The sequence below is a fragment of the Hemitrygon akajei genome, chromosome 30 (assembly GCF_048418815.1).
Source record: "Hemitrygon akajei chromosome 30, sHemAka1.3, whole genome shotgun sequence".
Classification (NCBI taxonomy): Eukaryota; Metazoa; Chordata; class Chondrichthyes; order Myliobatiformes; family Dasyatidae; genus Hemitrygon; species Hemitrygon akajei.
The window spans coordinates 8,436,232-8,459,267 of NC_133153.1; the positions used below are offsets into that span (position 1 = coordinate 8,436,232).

Genomic DNA, 23,036 nt, shown 5'->3' on the forward strand with positions numbered 1-23,036 from the left:
TACACAGGGAGTGGTTAGATGCCTGGAACATTCTGCCAGGAGAGGTGGTAGAAGCAGATATGACAGCATTGTTTATGAGGCATTAGTAGACATATGAAGAAGCAGAAAATAGAAGGATATGAACCATATGCAGGAAAGTGGGATTTTCTCTATATTTATTGATCATGTATTTCATTGTACTGCTGCCAGAAAATTAAAAGAATACACAACATATGCTGGTGATATTAAACCTGATTCTGATTTTAGTTGAAGTTGATCTCATGGTTGGCAGACACGTGGTATGCCAAAGGGCCTGTTCCTGTACAGTACTGTTCTATGCTCTGATGTTCACAATAGAAGCACAGGATGGTTACACTACATGGTGGCCATCCAGCTCATCACATTCACAGTGGCTCTCTACCAGAGCAACTCCGATGTTCCACCACCCAGTTTTCTCACTGGAAAATCTTCCTTGCAAAATTTTCTCTGCCATGTATTTATTCAGATCCTCCTCAAAGGTGACAATGGAATCTGCCTCCACCTGCTACAAGCAACGTATTTCATGAGCAATCACATTGCATATCCTATATATTTTCCTCATGTTGCTCTTAATTCAAATATCATTTATTTTATAGTCCTTCAAGTTTTCTATCAATGGGCTAGTTTGTTATGTTTTGTAACTTTGGAAATGAATCAAAAGGAAAACATGAGAGTCGGTATACGTGTGTACTTGGTCTTACTTTAGTGAGGTGTTTATTTACAGCACGATGGCATGATGACGTATGCCATTCATGTACTTTTATATATGAATTATGTGAACTTGTAATGAATTATGTAAAGAAAGAATACTTAATTAAATAATATGTTTACAATATTTCTGAAATAATAAATATACAACACATCTCTGTGCTTAACCATAAACTCCAACTCAATGTAGAATGCATCTCAACTCAAACATGGAACATGTTGCTCTCTAATTATTATATTACATATTATTATATTATATTATATTATTTATATTATTATATTACTACATATACTGTATCTAACGATTTAATCACTGTGGTAGATTTCTTACTCTTGTGGTATAACGTCTTTCCTGATGGGGGTGGGGGGGAGGGGTAACTCTGCTTGACAGGTGAGACTACCTCAGGTTCTAAGGTCTCCTCCATGGTGGCTGTAGGAGTCGATTTTGAGACTGCAGGAAGTGCCTCTGACAGCTCTGGACACCTTTCTTCTCTAATAATTAACCCCACTCTCCTCAAGTGACCAACGAGCCACCTCCAGATGATATCAAATGCAATCTCTTCTGTGTAGCAAGTAGTCCAGTTCAGTTCTGAATTTTGCCAAGTACTCACTTTTGATCACCTCTGTAGTCCCTCACCAGAACTACCTGTCCAGGAATGAAACATTGAGCCTCCTTATTTGAGGAGCCCCCAATTTGTCTCAGCTGCTTGTTCAGCATACACCTTCTAAGATTAGGTTTCAGGAGAACCAAGCATGAGGGTAAGGGACAACCAAGCATAGCTGGGAGATGTCGGATGTGGCTGGTGCTACATAGCAATATGCAAGGATGAAATTAGTGATCTTCTATTCAGTGTCAATGCAGTGTATTTTACTGACAATGATCACAGCGCATTCTATAGACTCTGGACAACCTTCCTGCCAAGTCATTTGCAGCTTGGTAGCATGGTGCAGATGTAACATGTCTTACTCCATTCATTTTCAGGAATGACTGAAACTGTTCCACAATAACCTATGGTCCATTGTCACCGAGTGTGCAGGGACACCAGTTCTTGACGCTTGCTCAACACATCAACAGTGTGCGTGGCTGTAGTGAAGCTAATTGGGAACATTTCTGGCCACTCTGCAGCAGCATCAACTATTATTAAAAAATCTGTGCCTATGAATGGTCCGGCATGATCCTCTGACAGCACAATGTAGACCATTCCCAGGGACAGAGAGATGCTGCTTTTGACATCTTCTGGACATGTGGAAATCCCAAACAGTGCATGGCAAGCTGTTTGATCTTCTGATCTCTCCCAGGCCACTAGACAAAGCTTCAAACCAAAGCCTTCACTGTGACCACACCTAGATGACCAACATATAGCTCCTCCTACTCTTTAGTTCTGAGCTTGGATGGTACAACAACCCACAATCCCCACTTAAGGCAACCCTCTGTCAAGGGCAAGTTCATCCTGGTGCTGGTAAAAATGGGGAAACAAGAATTTCTGCTGCATATTCCAGCCATTTTGGGTTGTCACGCAGACCATAGACAGCGTGGAATCTTTTCCGGTTTCCCTTCGGGTCATCCCTGCCATAATAAGGGACATTCAATTTGCATTGGGAGAATATGTTAAGAGGAGTGTCAACTTTTGTAAATTTTATTTCCTTTTCCAAGGGTAAATGGGACAATCCCTCAGGATTTCAATGATTAGTCATCTTCTTACAATTGTGTCCTTTAAGAAACAGAGCCCATCTCTCAATCAAGATGTTGCTATTAGTGAAACATCCTTCTGTTTTCTGAAAATGGGCACTGGTGGTTGACGATCAGTAATGAGAATAAGCTTTCTCCCAACAGGTACTGGTTGAAACATTCAGCAGGACCACTGAAGGGTCTTGGCCCAAAACATTGACTGTATTCTTTTCCATAGATGCTGCCTGGCCTGATGAGTTCCGCCAGCATTTTACGTGTGTTGCATGGATTTCCAGCATCTGCAGATTTTCTCTCATTTGTGACTATTTTATTCTTGATATGTTTAGAGTTTTCAAAGCCACCCTTGAAGACTACTGTGACATCATCCAGTACCTTTTCTAATTCACTTCCCGTTGACATTACTACAGGGATGTGGCATGCAAATGGTGGATGGATCTCCGATCAAGTTGTAGTTGTCTCGGCCAATCACAACCCCACAATGTTGGTCCTCCTGTTTGTACCACCTACATGCCCGAAGTGACTTGTGGTTGTTTTATTTCACTATTACAAACATCATTAACACAGGAGTTATCTTTACTCCAGTATAGGCTCTTAGTTGGATATCTGCTGGCTTCAGTTCAGTATCTTTGAAATGCTGTTCAAACTCTCAAGCCAAGCCAGTACCCAATTGCTTTTTAATGAATTTGCTGTTCACTTCTAATGTAAGCCATATTGTTGGTCTCGCGTTAGCTTTCTCAAGACTACGGAGTCCTGAGTCACTCTCTTCATTATCAGATTTTTCATCAACATCATGCAGATTAGTTCTCTTTTTGAAATGGCAACTTAACTAATTACCTTTATCAATTCGCTGTGCAGTCCATTTATATTTTTCTGCCCAACATGCACTTTGTACATGTCCTACTTTGTTGCATCTTCTGCAACTTTTGCCTTTAAATCTGCTTTGATCTGATGTATGTGAGCCCCTACCACAATGGCAACACTATTTGCTCAGTCAGGCAGGTTTCTGTCTAGACATTGCAATTTTGTTCTCATTCACTTTTATACCTGACTGCAACTCACTTCCATCTCTGGCTGCTGTTTCCAGTGATACAGCAATTTCAACTGCTCTTTTAAATGTGATTTGTGCTTCAGCTAGGAGTTGTTTTTGAATTCTTTTTGTAAGATTCCATAAGATAAATGATCTGTCATTGCATCATTAAGCCCATTACTAAACTGGCAATGCTCAGACAAATCTTTCAATTCAGTCACATAAGCGGAAATGGAGTCCCCTTCATTTTATGAAATCTGAAGGATGCTTCTATCAACAATGGTTTTGGTTCTAAATGTTCATCACAATATCAGCAAAGTTAATTTTGGCTAGCTTGGTTGTAGCAGTCAAGCTTCTAAGCAAACTCTTCAACCTATTAGACTCAGACTTAGTAAACTGGCACTCTCTTTTCATTGGCTATTTCATTTGTTTCATATTTGCTCAATTTGTTGTGCACTGTTGTGTAATCGATCATGGCTATCTTTCCGATGTAGACAGCCATTGGTGCTTTTATTTATTTATAATTATTATTATCACCCAATCCTCACTGCTTATCAATCTGTGAATTTCTTCCGATTTCTGCTTTTTTAAAAAACTCAACCATACTTCTCTCCCTCTTCCGAAGAAAAAGTTTTGCTCTGCTTTTTGTTTAAATCTCAAACATTTCGCTGAGTTTCAACAGGTGTGTTTCTCAGTTTTGTTTTAAAACTTACTTTTCACCACTGTTACGTTTGTAACTTCAGAAATTAACTGAAAGAAAAGCACAGGAGCCGGGATGTGGATGTGCTTCATTTTACTTTTGGTTGGCGCTCACTTACTACACAGTGGCGTGATGACTTATGCCATTCACGTACTCTGACATAAAACCTGCAATGAGTTATGTAAACAAAGAATGCTTAATCAAATATGTTTACAATATTACTCAAATAATACTGGAATAGTGAATACACAGCACAATTATTTATTCTGTCCAGATCACGCTCCATTTAATATTTTTATCAAATCTCCTCTCAACCTACTCTTCCTAAAGGAATAGACTCAACCTCTCTGGCCAGTAAATGCAGTCCTTTATCCCCACAAGCACCTTCATAAGCCTTTTCTGGACCCTCTTTATTGTCTTCACATCCTTCCAAAACCATGGCATCTAAAATTGAACAGAACTGAGGCTGGTCTAGTGATGTACACAATCCCAGTGTGACCTCGTTGATGTTACACTCCATGCCTCTATTGATAAAGCCTAAAATTTTATACCTCTCCTTTAACTGCTTTCTTAAACTGCTCAGTCACTTTTAATGACTTGTGCATCCATACTGCAGGATACCCAGCCCTGCACCCTATTAGAACAGATTGTTTAATTCTAAAGTGCCTCATTCTAAAGTGCCTCATTCTTCCTACGTCACCTCACATTTCTTTGCATTAAACTTCCTCTACTCCACAAATGCCCATTCCAATGGTCTGCTTACTGTCTGTCACTAACCTTTTCACAGTTTGAAATAAGTTCAAGTTTTGCACTGCACTGCCATACGTCTCTCCTCCATGATTCCACAGAATGGTTAACAGCCAAGTCAAATTTCCAGGAATAAGACTCCACAGATTGGTCTCCATCGTGTACGTGCCATGAAATGCAGTAAGTTAAAATTACACTGCATTCTTTGATTCACAGTTGATGTCACATTCTCGAACATCAAACTATTTAGTTCTCTAATATCGTCTTCATGTTTTACACTTCTTATTTTGACTGCTTCTCTACTCCAGCAATGGGAATACTTGCATCCTAGAGTTCCATCACTGATTTAGTGAGATCTAGCACACCTGATATGTGTAACCCCAAAAATTAAGGTTGCTGCTGGCAGAAGGAGAGTAGCATACAGCTTGTAATGATACTTACACCATTGAAAATCTCTGGCCAGAATTGGTTTGGGAATGGATCCATAAACTGTATCATATAACTTGCTCACAACAGGAGAGGTAGGAAAAAATGGACTTCATGCAGCAAAGACATATGATAGAACTATGGAAGTTTCTTACAAGTTGGCCTCATTTCCAAGAAAATTATGTAATGTAGCTGAAGAAATAGAGATGGGATGAAAAGGAAATCTTTAGCACAGCAAATTTCTCTGATCAGGAATACACTTTGAAAAAGTGGTGAAAGGAGATTCAACGTTAAATTCCAAAATAACCTTGGGTCCATACTTGAAACAAAAGTGCAGCCAAGATTTGGGAAAAGATGGGGTATGGAATAAATTGGATAGCCTTCAAAAGAGCTGGTACAATAGAATGTGTATACACCCTCACTTTGTGATGAAAAGTTGTCTCTATCACCACTACCACTGGCAGTCCTTGTATACTCTACAAGGAAAACGGTTGTGTAAATGTAATAATTGCAATTTAAAGACCATACTGTGATTTATTATATTACTCTACAGTTGATTTATAACATGAATGTTAGAACATGCTGTGGTGTTCAAATTAACCAGTTATAACTCTAGACACAAGAGACTGCAGATGCCAAAATTTGGAGCAAAATTTAAAAAAAGCTGCTAGAGGAACTCAGAGGGTTGAGCAGCATCCATAGAGGCCAAGGGAAAGTCAGTTTTGCAGATTGAGACTCTACATCTGGAGTGTGAATGTAGAGGAAAGATATCCAGAATAAAGAAGTGGGGGTGGGGTAATGTAGGAGCTGGCAAGCAATAGGTAGATCCAGGTGAGGAACAGTCAGCTCCTGCTTCATCCCTCTCCACTCCTGTGAGTTAGTACCTTAGTCACCCTCTTTCATCGCTCTTCCAACCTTTTATCCATACCAAGTGATTCATCATGTGGAGATCTCCTGTACTATACAGTAGATGGTGTAATTTCAGCATGGCAACTGAAGCAGCTTTGCTCTCTTCCTCATCTGTTGCTGTAAGTCAGCAGCAGGGTTGAGTCAGGGGAATTACATCTCTGAATCTGCAAAGGATCTAAAGGTTTGAATGTAGGAGAAGGTAGTTGAGAGGGAATCTGTCTGGATGCTAGTAAGGGGCAAGATTGGATATTAATCTGTCATCCTGAATGAATTTTGACAGAGCCAGTTACAGTCTCCATGGCAACCAAGCCACTCATTTGCTCCTTCAAATCACGGAGGCATATTAGGCTCCCCTCCAGAGTGCTAGTGTTGCAATCCATTTCGGAAAGGAACTGGCAATGGGGTGGTGCGGTGCTGTGGGAATCTTTTTGTGAGTACATGGAGGAAAGCAGGAAGACAACTACATATCCTGGCAAGAGAGACAGGGTTATTCCAGTTGTAAGAGGGAAAGAGGAAGAATCTGACTGTATTATAGATTTTAACTTTATGTTCCTTTGGTATTTGTTTGGTTAACATATGACAATAGTTCTAAGAGGTGGGAAGAGTTTACCATGAAGGAAATCATAACTATACATACCACTAATTGTTGCTGCTGTGATTTAGTCAACCCAAAGAGTTAGTTGGCTTTATTCTGCTGCAAAATACACATTACCCTAAAGGCACTGTAACTTTAGCATTTCCTGCATTAAGTAAGGGAAAAGTCCTGGCATCATATATTGCTCAGATCTTGCTATTCTCTTTAAAGGTTAAACATTTTTTTCGTAAGTCATTTAATGACAGAAGAAAGGTATTAAATTCCATTTTAAATATGATCTCATACCTTGGATTCAAAAAGTCAGTTGTTGTATTCAAAGCTGAGCATTTTTTAGTGATTTTTTTTTGTGTCAGGGTCTTCCATCACTCAATATCATGGGAACCAATTAAAGTACTAAGAGCAGATCCCATCTAGTTCAAAATGTGCTCCTCAAAATGCCTTTGAAACTGCCTCCATCCAACTCCTTTCCATTCCCTAGGTCTAACCAGCTAAGTGATGATTTATCCCTTTTTCCTGTGTCCGAGACAGAGCAAGTAAAATAGGTTCTTCAGTCCATCAAGTCCACGGCAAACATTTTCTATTCCCATTTTCTCAAATTCAGCCTCTGTCTTTCTATGCCTTGTCTAATGAAGTGTTGAAATTCCTTTAAACACAGACATTACATTTACCTCCACACCTTCTCTGACAGTGTGTTTCAAATAGATCCTGGATTTCCTCACTTGTAGATCCCAGTCAGTTTGGATTGGCAAAAACATCTCCTCCACAACCTCCATCAGCACAGGAGCACCACAGGGATGTGTGCTTAGCCCCCTGCTCTACTCACTTTATACTTATGACCATGTAGCTAAGTACAGCTCCAACACCATAAGCAAGTTTGCTGATGACACCACCGTTATGGGTTGTGTCAAAAGGGGTAATGAATCAGCATACCAGAGGGAAATTGAAAACTTGGCTGAATGGTGTAACAGCAATCTTTCACTTAATATCAATAAGTCTGAGAATTGTAGACTTCAGGAGAGGGAAACCAGAGGTCCATGAGCCAGTAATCTTTGCAGGATCAGAGATGGCGAGGGTCAGTAACTTTAAATTCCTGGGTGTCACTATCTCAGAGCACCTGTCCTGGACGCATCATGTAAATATTACCTCCAAGAAAGAACAGCAGTGCCTCTACTTCCTCAGCAGTCTGTGGAGGTTCGGCATGTTATCAGAAACCTTGGCAAACTTCTATAGACGTATGGTGGAAAGTGTGCTGACTGGCTGCATTACAGCTTAGCAAGGGAACACCAATGCTTTTAAGCAAAAAATCCTACAAAAGGTAGTGGATTCGCCCCAATATATCATGGATAAATTTCTCCCAACCACCTCTACATGAAACATTGTCGTAGAAAAGCAGCATCCATCATCGATTCTCACCACTCAGGCCATCCTGTTTTCTTGCTGCTGCCATCAGGTAGAAGGTACAAGTGCCTCAGGACTCGCACCACCTGGTTCATGAACGGCTTCTATTCCTCAACCATCAGGCTCTTGAACAAAAGGGGGTAGCTACACTCATTAATGACTCTGTTACATTGTTACTTCATGCTCGTTATTTATTGCTATTTATTTATATCTGCATTTGCAGTTTACAGTTACTGCTCTATAGATTTGCTAAGTATGTGCACAGAAAAAGAATCTGAGGGCTGTATGTGGTGACATGTATGTACTCTGATAATAAATTTTAATTTGAACTTTAAAATATCAACCACTTTCTGTGTGAGAAACCTCCTCTCAGATCCCCTTTAAAATTCTCTCTCACTTAAAATTTAATTTTTAACACTCCTACAAAGACTTTCTACTGCCATCAGATCGTCCCTCAGCTCTCTTCATTCTGCAGGAAAGTAAGCCCAGCCTATTCAATATCCCAATAACTAACATCCACTATTCCAGGGCCGATCCTGGTAAACTTCCTCTGCATTGTCTCCAACTCATTCACATCCCTCTCTGATGAGCAGAATTGCACACAAGTGTGGCCTAACCAGTGTTTTGTAAAGTTGCAATATGACATCCCAACTTTTATATTCTATGCTCTGAACTCAGAAGGCACCACCCTATCTACCCATGTTGCCGCTTTCAGGGAACAATGAACTTGTACCCATGGACTCTGTTTCATCACATTTCTTAGGGCCCTGCCATTTACTTTGCATGTCCTATCCTTACTTGGCTTCCCAAAATACATTGCCTCAACACTTGTTAGGATTAAACTCCATCTGCCAAAGTTCTGCTCAGTGTTTCAACTGATCCATATGGTGCCGTGGCTTAGAAAGCCTTTTTCACTATCTATGGGACTATCACTTTTCACATCAGCTGCAAATTTACTAATCTAACCACCTACATTCACATCCAAATTATTAACATGTATCACAAAAATAATTGTGATGTATATTACGGTATGTTAAAATTGATATCAGTCTTCTCCAATTTAGTTCCTCAACCTAAGGACCAAACTTAACTCTTCCATAACTATCTTGCAATTCATGGAATTATGTTCAGGATTCTGAAGTATTCCCCTTTCGACACTTCCGCTGCCTGCTCAGTCTCAATTCCTAAGATAAGGTCAAGAACAGCCTCGGCTCCAGTTGAATATTTACAAACTGTGGAAATACAAGCAATTCTAATTTGAACCTGCCAAGTTCAGGTACAATCAGTTTTTTTTAAGCTAACTCACCACAATACAACTGTTAGGTACAGAAAAATGTATGATTTTATGCAACAAAAAATTGCTATGTGTCAGCTATCAGCCATTAATGTCAATAATTTGGATGATGGAAATGCTGGCTTTGTGGCCAAATTTGAGGATGATACAAATATAGCTAGAGGGGCAGGTAGTGCTGAGGAAACAGAGTTAGCAGCAGGACTTAGACAGATTGGGAGAATGGCCAAAGTGGCAGGTGGAACATAGTGCAGGGAGGTGTATGGTTATGCACTTTGGTAGAAGGAAGAAATCAGAGGTGCAAAGGGTCGTGAGTCCTTGTGCAGGATCACCTAAAGGTTCATTTACAGGTTGAGTTGGTGGTAAGGAAGACAAATGCAATGTTAGTATTCATTCAGGAGAATGGGGGTGGAGAGAGTTAATCAGCCAGAAAGGAATGGTGAAGCAGACTCAATGGGCTGAATGGTCTCATTCTGCCCCCATGTCTAATGGTCTTATCATCAGGTGGGCACTCACTCAAGAGACCATATGTGTCTGCTGATGAGACCTATATGGTTAGGGAATCACTGGTGGGAGATAATGCCCAGCTCTATGAGAACGGTCACCAAAAGCTAGCTGAGCAATACACATTGTGCCTGATACTATCAGACAACAAAATGATGTATGGTGCTTTGGATCTTCTTAAGCACTATGTGATTAATTTGTATCTGGCTTATACAGGTTACATACAGTTGCAAGAAAAAGTTTGTGAACCCTTTGCAATTACCTGGTTTTCTGCATTAATTACTCATAAAATGTGTCTGATCTTCATCTAAGTCACAATAATAGACAAACACAATCTGCCTAAACTAATAACACACAAACAATTGGACTTCTTCTCAATACTGAGTACACCATTTAAACAATCACAGTCTAGGTTCAAAAAGTATGTGAACCTTTGGGGTAATGTCTTCATAAAAGCTATTTGGAATCAGGTGTTCCAGTCAATGGGATGAGAGTGGAGGTGTGGGTTGTAGAGGTGCCCTGCCCTTTAAAAAAGACACACAAAGTCAGATTATTGACAGAGCCTTCTCTTCTCAAGAAAGATTTGTTTATGTGCACCATGCCTCAATCAAATCAACTTTCAGAGGACCTTGGATGAATTGTAGAGATGCATGAAGCTGAAAACAGCTACAAAAGCATTTCTAAAGACCTGAGTGTTTATCAGTGTATAGTATGAGAAACTGTCTGCAAATGGATGAAACTGAATACTGTTGCTACTTTCCCTAGGAGTGGGTGTCCTGCAAAGATCACACCAAGAGTACAACATGTAATGCCGAAGAAACTGAAAAAGACCAACAGCCAAAGACCTGCAGAAATTTCGAGAACTCTCTAAACTCATGTGTCCGCTATAAGATTGATAGGTAGATACCTTATTGATCCCAAAGAAAATTAACAGTGTCACAGTAGCATTACAAGTGCACAGATATAAATATTAGAAGAAAAGTAGAAAGAATAAAAAACAAGTTACTACAAACAGTCTAACAGGAGGGGATCATCATTCCTCAGCTATAGGTTAACTCATATTATATTATAGAGCTGAGGGTAAGAATGACCTCATATAGCACTTTTGGGAGTAGCACAGTTGTCTCCGTCTATTACTAAAAGTGCTCCTCTGCTCTGTCAAGGTGGCACGCAGAGGATGAAAAACACCGTTCCAGAATTGCCAAGATTTTCCATAGGGTCCTCTGTTCTACCACAGCCTCCAGTGTGTCCAGTTTGGCTCCTATAACAGAGCCAGACTTTCTAATCAGTTTGCTGAGCCTGTTGGCATCACCCATATTGATGCCATTGCCCACGTGGGACATAAGATTCAGGAGCACTTACACAGCAAAGACAGGCGAGTGGGTTGAGAGGGATGATAAATTAGCCAGGTTGGGACCACTTCTTTTCATGCTATATATCAATGATTTAGATGATGGAATAGGTGGCTTTGTCGCCAAGTTTGCAGATGACATGAAGAATGGTGGAGGGGCAGGTAGTGTTGAGGGTGAACAGGTAGACTGCAGAAAGATTTAGACAGATTAGGAGGATGGGCAAGAGAGTGGCAAATGAAATACAATGTTGGAAAATGCATAGTCATGCACTTTGGTGGTAGAAATAAATGTGCAGACTATTTTCTAAATGCGGAAAAAAGCCAAAAATCTGAGATGCAAAGGAACTTGGGAATCCTTGTGTGGAACACCTGAAAGGTTAACTTGCAGGTAGAGTCAGTGGTGAGGAAGGCAAATGGAATGTCAGCATTCATTTCAAGAGGTTTAGAATACAAGAGCAGGGATGTGATGTTGAGGCTTTATAAGGCACTAGTGAGGCCTTACCTGAGTACTGTGAACAGTTTTGGGGTTCCTCATCTGAGGAAAGATGTGCTGGCATTGGAGGCGGTTCAAAGGAGGTTGACAAGGATGATTCTGGGAATGGAAGGGATATCATACAAGGAACGCTAGATAGTTCTGGGTCTGTACTCACTGGAATATAGAAGGATGGGGGGGCGATCTCATTGAAACCATTCAAATGTCGAAAAGCCTAGACAGAGTAGATGTGGAAAGGATGTTCCCATGGTGGGAGAGTCTAGGACAAGAGGACACAGCCTCAGGATAGAGGAGTGTCCATTTAAAACAGAGATGCGGAGAAATTTCTTTAGCCAGAGGGTGGTGAATGTGTGGAATTTATTACCACAAGCAGTGGAGGCCACGTTGTTGGGAGTATTTAAGGTAGAGCTTGATAGGTTCTTGATTGGAGACAGCATCAAAGGTTACAGGGAAGAGGCTGGGGAGTGGGGCTGAGGAGGGGAAAATAGATCAGCCATAATTGAATGGCAGAGCAGACTTGATGGGCCAAATGGCATAATTCTGCTCCTATGTCTTAACATCTAATGGCTATTCCTCATGCAATATGGTTAAAAATGCATATGAAAACGGAAACAATTAACTGTGGACAGAAAATACCCTACTGCTGCTGGGAAATTAGTGCTAGTTTAGTTTTACAAAGCAGTGCTCTCTTTTCTCCAGTGCTTTGAAACTGAGCTCTGATTTCTTGAAACCTGCATTATTTGGCTGTGTCTTTTATATCTAATTTTGTGTAGAATTTTTCTGTGCCTGTATTGGAATACCTGTGAAAGAGTTGCATTATCACAGAAGTCATCTAGAAGTGCATTTCAGAAATCCCAAGGGACAATTTTAAAGTGAAGCCAGTGTTCTCCTCAGCTTCTGGCTTAGCTTTATCCTTCATATTGGGTAAATATCCCAGTGTTTGTGGGACCTTTCTACATTTCAACAATGACAACACTTCAAAAGGACTTCACTGGTTGCAAAATGTTCTGGGCTATCCTGTGGTCATGAAACGTACTTTCTTGATGCTGTGAATTGGTATGCCATGATTATGTTCTCTCTCTCATGGAACACAGAACAGTACAGTGCTTCATCCCTCGATGTTGTGCCTAACTATTAATCTATTCTGAAATTAATCTAACCCTACCCTGCCACTTAGCCCCCCCCCCCCCCCCATGTGCCTATTTCTTAAATGTCTCTAATGTATTTGCCTCTACCATCACCCCTGGCATGGCATTCCACACACCTACCAATCTCAGTATAAAAACCTACCTTTGACATCCCCCCCTATTCTTTGCTCCAATCCTTTAAATTATGCACCCTTGTATTAGCCATGAAGTGGAAGCTCAGATTTAATTTTATGCTTGCCACTTTATATTTGACTGGATGCTTCGATGTTAAGACTGTAGAAGTGGAATGGATCGAATATGATATCTGATGATCTGTCTGTATTGCAAAACTGCTTCAAGGAACAAGACTGGAAAATTTGGAAACCTAGTGTTTACACTGCAAGCCAGATTCCAGAGCAACGGAAAATGTCACAATTTAAAAGACCATTTTGCATTGCTTAGCCCTTCTCAACAGCTAATGAGAACTTTGGGGTGACCATAGAAACCCACTCTTATATCTGCTTTCCATAGATTCCAAGGTCTCCACTGGATTAAAGGATATAGAATGAAAACTTAGTTGCACTGCTGTAGGTTGTGAACAATACTCAGGCTCACCCTTTAATGCAGACTCTCCTAAATGAGTCACCAATCATTCAACTCAATATGCCTAACTCCCTCTGAAGGAGTTCCACCCTGCCAAGCTTTTTCTTTTGTATTTTATAGTCAGAGTTATACAGCACAAAAAATGCCTTTTAACTCAATGTCCATGCCAAATATAATGCTTACCTGACCCATCTGTCTGCGTTTGCCCTCTTCTGGAAGAGTCTATGAACCCATAACCACTACTGCAACATTCCTCCTTTGTACCATTTATTTATTTAATATTTTATAGTAACTTATGGTAATTTTTATGTGTTGCACTGTAATTTCATGACATATACAGTCGGCCCTCCTTATCCGCAAGGGTATCCTCATGGATACCAAAATTCGCAGATGCTCAAGTCCCTTATTCAACCTGTATCAATGCGATGGATCTTAGGACCCAGCGCAACCCAAGACCTTATTTAATCTGTCTCAGTGCAGTGGACATTAGGACCCAGTGGCAGAGATCTGAATCCGCAGTGTTTCTGTTCATGAAAATAATCACGATCATGATTGAAAATAAAGTGGAAATAATAAAGCAATCAGAAACAAGTGAAATGCCTTCGGTCATTGTAAAAGCGTTACGCTATGTCGGTCAACGATCGGAACAATTTTAAAGGATAAAGTGAGAAAGGTTGTGCCCCAATAAAAGCTACAATTGTTACTAAGCAACGCAGTGGTTTAATTATTGGGTTTTGGGTTTTTGATCCTCCACATCGACCCGGCACGGTGGAGAGTGCACTCCAGAGCGATCTGTCACTAGATCGAACTCGGGAACTTCCCAAGCCCGACACCGAAACATATGTTCTTAAGTGTTTTATATGCCTAGAAAGGTAAAATATATACTATATACGAATGCAAACGTTTGACTGATGCTAAATAATACCAGATGTAACTGTTCCGACTTATTTAGTAAGAGAACTTCCAATTTTTTTCAATCCTGATCCATGATAACCCACGCACATCCTCCCATATACTTTAAATCATCTCTAGATTACTTATAATACCTAGTACAATGTGAATGCCATGTAAAATAGTTGTTATATTGCATTGTTTAGGGAATAATGACAAGAAAAAATGTCTGTACATGCTCGAACAACAAGTGCTGGAAGAGCACTTCTGGGTTTTCGCGATTCGCGGTTGGTTGAATTTGTGGATGCGGAATTCGTGGATAAGGAGGGCATACTGTAATAATAATAAACCTGATCCTGATTCTGAACCTTTCCCGTCCACGTATCCAAACATCTTTTAAATCGCTGCAATGGTACCCATTTCTACCATTTCCTTTGGCAGCATACTCATCACTCTCTCTGTAAAAGTTCATCCCTTGGATCTACTTTAAATCCTTTCCCTCAAGTTTTGGACTCATATACCCTGGGGAAAAAAGACTGTGACCATTCGCCTTATCTCTGCTCCTCCTGATTTTAAATGGTCATTTCTCAGCTTCCTTTGCTCCAGGGAATACAGATCCATCCTATCCAATCTCTCCTGATAACAGAAGCCAGCTACATCCTTGTAAACCTTTTTTGCACCCTTTCAAACTTAATCACATTGGTGTGTAAGGCACTCCATAGGCAGCCTCTGTTCAGCGTTAATCATGTTCTGCTTTCCAACCTGCTCTGTATCCTTGACTGTCAAAGGAAGAGATAAAAATTACAAGCTAAAAGAACATTTTTTTGATTCATGCAGAGTGTAGCAGGTGGAGTTACAGAAACAGTGAGAAAAGGTGAGAGGAAAAGAGGTAATGGTTCATAATACTGAGAAAATTGTATAGAAAAAATAGAAAATAAGGAGAGAGAGAATTGCAGATCTTTGTTTACAGGGGAAAGCCACTGGTGAACATCTGCCTAATGTAATAATACAATGTTTTCCACGGGTTAAAACTACATGTGGCATGCAAATACTGTGCCCCTCAAATTAAAAGGAACTCATCCGGTTTCAAACCAGGGTTGATTTACTTTAACTTATTACCATAATTTAATGAGTAGTGGTAACATATACCATGGCCTGAATTTATGAAAATGAAAACATCAGAAACAAATGTTGCCAAATATGTTTTCAACCCATACATGACTCACAAATAAAAATATGCTGGTCCTTTCCTGCATGTTATTTTTCTAGTGCTCTATAATAAAATCACAAGACATAGGAGGAGAATCAGGCCATTCAGCTAATCGAGTCTGCTCCACCATTTGATCCTCGCTGATTTATTATAGAATATAAAATTGCAGAGGTCATAGTACAACATTGCAAAACATTATGCCCCAGCTGGAGTATTGTGTAGTTATGATTGCCACATTATAGGGGAAGCATTTAAGATGGAACATGAGATGTAATATATGTGACTCTATGTCTGAGATAACTATGGAGTGGAAGAACGCAAGGCAAAAATTGTGGGGAGAAAGCAAAGACTGGTTCCTTATGTGAATGCAAAAAACTTTCTTAACAATATAAATGGATTTGTGGCACAAACCGAAATAAACAGATTCAAAATACTAGCTGTCACAGATAACCAAAACTGGGAACTGAATATTCTGGGGTACGTGACAGAAGACCATAAAACATGGGAGCAGAATTAGGCCAGATCAACCTTAAGCCTACTCTGTCATTCCATCATGGCCGATTTATTACCCCTCCCAACCCCATTCTCCTGCCTTCTCCGCATAACCTTTGATACCCTGACCAATCAAAAATTATCAACCTCCACTTTAAATATACCCAATCACTTGACCTCCACAGCCATTCATGGCAAAGAATTCCACAGATTCACCACTCTCTGGCAAAAGAAATTCTTCCTCATCTCTGCTCTAAATGAACATCCCTCTGTTCAGAGGTTGTGCCCTCTGGTCCCAGACTCCCCCACTATAGTAAACATCCTCTCCATATTCACTCTATTTAGGCATTTCGATATTCGACAGGTTTCAATGAGATCCCCACTCATTCTTCCAAACTCCAATGAATATAGGCCCACAACCATCAAATGCTCCTCATACATTAACCCTTTCATTTCCAGAATCATTCTTGTGAACCTGCTCTGGCCCATCTCCAACGTCAGCACATCTTTTCTTAGATAAGGGGCCCAAAACTGCTCACAATACTCCATGTGTGGCCTGAACAACGCTTTATGAAGGCTTAGGTTTCCATCTTAAGGGCTGACAGAAAGTGATTGCAGGCTTTGTGAAGGAATAGGTCTTTGCATCTTCGCCCAAAGCTGGCCAGTGGTGTAGTGCCGTCAGCACCAGAGGCAAGTGGTCCTGGGTTCAAATTCATCTGGTTCCTCGCACACTTTCCATCTGTGCTGGGTTGAGCATTGAGCTAGCAACTTGGCCTCATAAAAAAGAGACAAAATGCTAAAGAAGTAGCAAGATTGCTACCTGATGCGACACAGGGCACAACACTTATACTAAGACCCTACAAATTCTACTGTATCACTAAAGCAGGTCTCCAATTTGCCTGCTCATCTTAAATGAACAGTTTGGCAAGTATGAGCAACTTCAAGTAACATGTTGAAACAAAACAATGCTGTCTCATAGTGCTCAGGATACTGTATCATTTCCCTCCTAGCAAATTCCTAATGTCAGATACATTCACACAAAGCAACAAGCAGGCACATTCAAACTAGGAGGGAACAGTGTCCTGAGAGCAGAGCTGCCTGGTCATCTGCAAGCAAAGTGTGGGTGTTAAGAAATGTGAGGGGAGGCACGGTTAGTCAGCGCATCGCTATTGTAGAGCAAGCAACCCAGGTTCAATTCCCACTGCTGTCTATAAGGAATTTGTACGTTCTCCCTGTGACTGTGTGGGTTTCCTCAAACATTCCAAAGATGTATTGTCAGTAGGTTAATTGGTCACATTGGTGTAACTGTGTTCATTGGGCCAGAAGGATTCAATACCATGCTCTATCTCTGAATAAAATAAACAGAAAATAACCTCAAAGTCAAAGTACATTTGTTATCAAAGAATGTACGCCATACAACCTTGAGATTTGTCTCCTTACAGGCAGCAACTAAACAAAGAGACCCAATAGAATCCAAAGTCCATCGAATACCCAACGTGCAGAAAAAAAATTGTGCTAACCACACAAGCAAGCAAACAACTGAAATTCACACCAGTGAGTCCACAGAGCCACAAAGCCGGTCAGCACTGCAGCTAATTCAGAGCCCGTTAGTTGCAGGCCACAGCCTCAGTTCACCGCAGAGACGGGTAAACCTCATGAAGCAATGAGCTGAACCAGTCCGTCCCTTGCCTCCAGCCCCGACACCCTGACCTTTTCAATCTGGCCCGGACACTTCGATACACTCTTGGACATGGTCTCAGCTGCCACGATTCGGCCCGTACCTGACTTTCCAATTCAGCCCGATGCTTAAATCAATCAGACCTTGGATTCAATATGCTCTCAGGCCCTATTGTCTCGATTCGGACTGTACCCAAACTTTCCAATTCGGCCTGGCAATTAAATAGATCAAGCATCCGATCTTTTCTTGCTCTCGAACCTGGGCCCTACTGCATCTATTATTCTGCCTTGCCTCCGCTAGCCTCACCTCAGTTCTGCCACATCAAATCACCACCAAGACCGCACCAGCAATCGGCCAATGTTGGCTCATTCCCTGCTCTTGGGCTTGGGCCCTGCCGCCTCGATTCAGCCTGCACACGCCATACCACAATCATCCTGCACCTTCGAAACTTCAGTTCATACCGCAAAAATACCAGGTCATACGGACAGTTCAAAAGCTCAACTCCGAAAGAGAAGTTAGAGGCTATTGACTGTAGTGATCGTTTACCAGAAAAAGTGTCATTAATAAAGTAGTTGGTAGCAACACACACAAAATGATGGAGGAACGCAGCAGGCCAGGCAGCATCAATGGAAAAGAGTATACAGTCGACATTTCTGGCCGAGACCCTTCAGCAGGACTGGAGCAAAAAAGACGAGGAGTCAGAGGAAGCAGGTGAAGGGAGGGGAGGAAGAAACACAAGGTGATAGGTGAAACTGGTGGAGGAAGGGGTGAAGTAAGGAGCTGGGAAGTCGATTGGTGAAAGAGATGAAGGGCTGGAGAAGGGGGATCTGATAGGAGAGGACAGAGACCATGGAAGAAAGAAAGGGAGGAGTACCAGAGGGAGGTGATGGGCAGGTATGTAGATGAGGTGTGAGTGGGAAACGGGAATGGCAAATGGCAACAGGCAGTGGCAGGGGGGACGGACGGACAGTACTGCAAATTTGAGAGATCAATGTTCATGCCATCAAGTTGGGGGGCTAACCAGCCAGAATATGAGGTATTGCTCCTCCAACCTGAGTGTGGCCTCATTGTGATGGTAGAGGAAGCCATGGACTGAATGTAGGAATAGAAGTGGGAAGTGGAATTAAAATGGGTGGTCATTGGGAGATCCCGCCTTTCCTGGCAGACGGTGTGTAGGTAGGTGCTCGGCAAAGCGGTTTTCCAATCTATGTCAGGTCTCACCGATATACAGGAGGCCACACCAGGAGCAATGGACACAGTATATGACCCCCAACAGACTCACAGGTGAAGTGTCACCTCACCTGGAAGGACTTTTTTGTGGCCCTGAATGGTAGTGAGGGAAGAGTAAATTTAGGGGTAGGTGTAGCACTTATTCCGCTTGCAAGGATAAATGAGATCAGTGGGGAGGGATGAATTGCGTAGGGAGCGAATCCTGAAGAGAGCAGAAAGTGGGTGAGAGGGAAAGATGTCCTTGGTGGTGGGATCCCATTGAAGATGGCAGAAGCTACGGAGAATTATGTGCTGAATGTGGAGGTTGGTGGGGTGGTAGGTGAGGACAAGAGAAATCCTATTCCTGGTGGGGTGGTGGGAGAATGGGGTGACGGCAGACGAGCATGAAATGGAAGAGATGCAGTCGAGGGCAGCAATGATGGTGGAGGAAGGACATCTCCTTAGATCTGGAATGAAAAGCCTCAACTTGAGAGCAGATGCAGTGGAGATGGAGGAATTGAGAGAAGGGGATGGCATTCTTACAATTAACAGGGTGGGAAGAGTATAGTCCAGATAGCTATGAGAGTCAGTAGGTTTATAGTAGACATCAGTGGATAAGCTGTCTCCATAGATAGAGACAGAGATCAAGAAAGGGGAGGGAGGTGTCAGAAATGGACCAGGTAAATTTGAGGGCAGGGTGTAAGTCGGAGGCAAAGTTGATGATGTTGACAAGCTCCGCATGGGTGCAAGAAGCAGCACCGATGCAGTCGTCGAGGTAGTTGGGGAGTGATACCAGTGTAGCCTTGGAACGCAGACTGTTCCATGTAGCTGACAAAAGGCAGGCTGGCACCCATGGCTACATCTTTTGTTTGAAAGAAGAGGGAGGAGTCGAAGGAGAAATTATTTAGAGTGAGGACCAGTTCTGCCAAATGGAGGAGAGTGGTGGTGGAGTTGAAATAAAATCTCCTTCTATTTAACCCAATAATGATTACTCTGGAAAACCAACAATAAAATAGTAATGCATAACTTTCCCTTACACTTCCTCCCTCACCACCATTTAGGGCCCCAAACAGTCCTTCCAGGTGAGGCGACACTTCACCTGTGAGTCGGCTGGTGTGATATACTGCGTCTGATGCTCCTGGTGCGGCCTTCTATATATTGGTGAGACCTGACGCAGACTGGGAGACCATTTCGCTGAACACTTACACTCTGTCCGCCAGAGAAAGCAGGATCTCCCAGTGGCCACACATTTTAATTCCACATCCCATTCCCATTCTGATATGTCTATCCATGGCCTCCTCTACTGTCAAGATGAAGCCACACTCAGGTTGGAGGAACACCACCTTATATTCCGTCTGGGCAGCCTCCAACCTGATGGCATGAACATTGATTTCTCTAACTTCCGTTAATGCCCCTCCTCTCCTTCTTACCCCATCCCTTATTTATTTATCTATCGATCTATTAATTAATTAATTAATTAATTAATTATTCCCCCCTTTTTCTCTCTCTCCCTATCCTTCTCACAATCACTCTTTGCCTGCTCTCCATCTTCCTCTGGTGCTCCCCTCCCCCTTTCTTTCTTCTTAGGCCTCCTGTCCCAAGATTCTGTCCCGTCTCCAGCCCTGTATCCCTTTTGCCAATCAACTTTCTAGCTCTTAGCTTCATCCCTGCCCCTCCTGGCTTCTATCATTTCAGATCTCTCCCTCCCCCTCCCACTTTCAAATCTCTTGCTATCTCTTCTTTCAGTTAGTCCTGACGAAGGGTCTCAGCCTGAAACGTCGACTGTACTTCTTCCTATAGATGCTGCCTGGCCTGCTGCATTCCACCAGCATTTTGTGTGTGTTGCTTGAATATCCAGCATCTGTAGATTTCCTCATGTTTGCATTAATGCATAAACCACTTTTTTTTTTAAATGTCAAGATTCAAAGAAGGGAAATCCATAAAAAGTCCCATTATCTTTGAACCCAATATAATAGTAAGTCAGCCCAGCAAGATGCACTGACATTAGAATTCACCTTTCAGAATAACTTTGTGAAAGCAACTACTTCCATAAAGTAGTCCCAATAAATTTAGATATATGATGGAGACATTGAGACATTCACTGAAATGAAGACATAGCAAGTAATGAGAGAATGAATAGCACTTTTACATTAATCTACCTCTAGCCAGAAACTGGCATGAACCCAATGCGAGGAAAGCAAAATGGGGAAACTCTGCTTGCTGCATTCCTCATGCTGATGATAGGCGTCGTTGAGAGGTATTTTTCCAATAGATTTTTCTTTTTTTTTTGAGGAAACTGCACATAATCTGACACATCAGGCCTCTTTGTAAAAGTCCTATCCAACTGGTCCTAGTCTGTTCTAATTCTACAGAATGCATTTTTGTTTCCTATCATGTTTTCAAGCAACACTTGCAAAATGCTGGAATAGCTGCGATACTTATGCACTCGGGATGAACATAATTGAACGGCTAGTACAGAGTTCAACGTTAATTAACTGAGACATCACACAATAACTTTGATGTGAGATCTACTGGGACCAATAACAGTAAACATTTAAAGACGTTCTACATGATGTGTAAACAGAACAGGTCATTTTTACTTCTAATCCCCATAGATTCTACCACACACAGGTAGAATTTCTCATAATAACAGTGAGCAAAAAGTAACTTGGGAACAAAAATAATAATGAATATAAAAAATGAAGCTAAGTGAGACAGAAAGTTCTGTGGATTGGGACTGCATATGTGGGCAATAGCTTTAGAACAGAGAAATAGGAGCTGGAGTAGCTCATCGGGGCCTTTGGCTCTGCCATTCATCAAGTTCACAGTTATCTCTATCTCGACAATTTTCCCAACTTCTGACCCAAGTCCAATCATAAGATTTAAAAGGGATTTGAGGGGCAACTTTTTCACACCGATGGAGGTGTGTATATGGAATCAGCTATCAAAGGAAGTGGTTAAGGCAAGGCAGGTACAATGTCATAATTTCAGAAGCACTTTGATAGGTACATGCAGGGGTGAGATTTAGAGGGATATTGGCCAAATGCAGGAAATTGGGACTAGATGGGCAAGTACTCATTGGACTAAGGGGCTGGTTATTGTGCTGTACTGCTCTAATGAAAATGTCTCTAAATAAGCACTATCTAATAATGACTGAAAAATCACACTGATAATAATTAGACTACATGTCTACTCACCAAAACTAGTGGTTCGATTTGCCAGGCTGGTGTAAGAAGGTCCTCCAGGGGAAGACGTAGACACTGGACTGGAGAGAGGGCTGAACGTAGCTGGGTCTGCAGGAAAACTATGACTTGATCCCATGGCAAAAGGTGGTGACTGTCCCTTACTGGATTGGGAGGCCACTTGCTGAAAAAGGTGATAATGACATTTTAAAAATTACAACTAAAGACCACAAAAATGTAAATGTACAGAACATTTTAAATATAATACCAGCAAGATTAAATAAAATATGAACTGAACATAATAGAGCTCTGGGTCATTGAAAGGATCAAATAATGCAAGTAGCAAATAACAAAATGCAAGACTGAACCACTGATTATTTTCTAATTAACAATAAATCTTTCCACTGCCTAGTACACATCTGACCTGGGTAAAAGCTGCAACCCTTTTAAGATTTTCACCTTAAATAGTGAAAGGATATTCTTTTTGTTTTGTTTATACAAAGGGTTTCACTTATTCCCAGGAGTTGGTGAAGACACTACATATTTTCCAAGAAGGCTTTCAGAATATTCTTGAAAAGTTGTGACAGAACTCAGAATGGAGATTGACATCTTTGAATGATGTGAGCAACACTTATCTTTTCTTGACCTCACTCGAGCCTTGGATTCCATTGGTTAACAGATACTGAGGATTACCTCCTCAAACTTAATGGAACAGAGAACAGTACAGGACAGGAACAGGCTCCCTAGTCCACCTCATCAGCGCTAACCACGATACCTTAAATTAATA

The 23,036-nt window shown here is 41.4% G+C and overlaps 1 protein-coding gene across 10 annotated transcripts in view; it reads right to left on the reverse strand.

Moving 5' to 3' along the window:
• arnt2 (aryl-hydrocarbon receptor nuclear translocator 2) overlaps positions 1-23,036 on the reverse strand; it is a 383,517-nt gene that overhangs the window by 38,981 nt on the left and 321,500 nt on the right. For all 10 annotated transcript variants that reach the window (XM_073032942.1, XM_073032941.1, XM_073032949.1 and 7 more), the window contains one exon: positions 22,265-22,433. In XM_073032942.1, the coding sequence (XP_072889043.1) occupies positions 22,265-22,433 (169 nt within the window). The remainder of the gene's footprint in view (positions 1-22,264; positions 22,434-23,036) is intronic.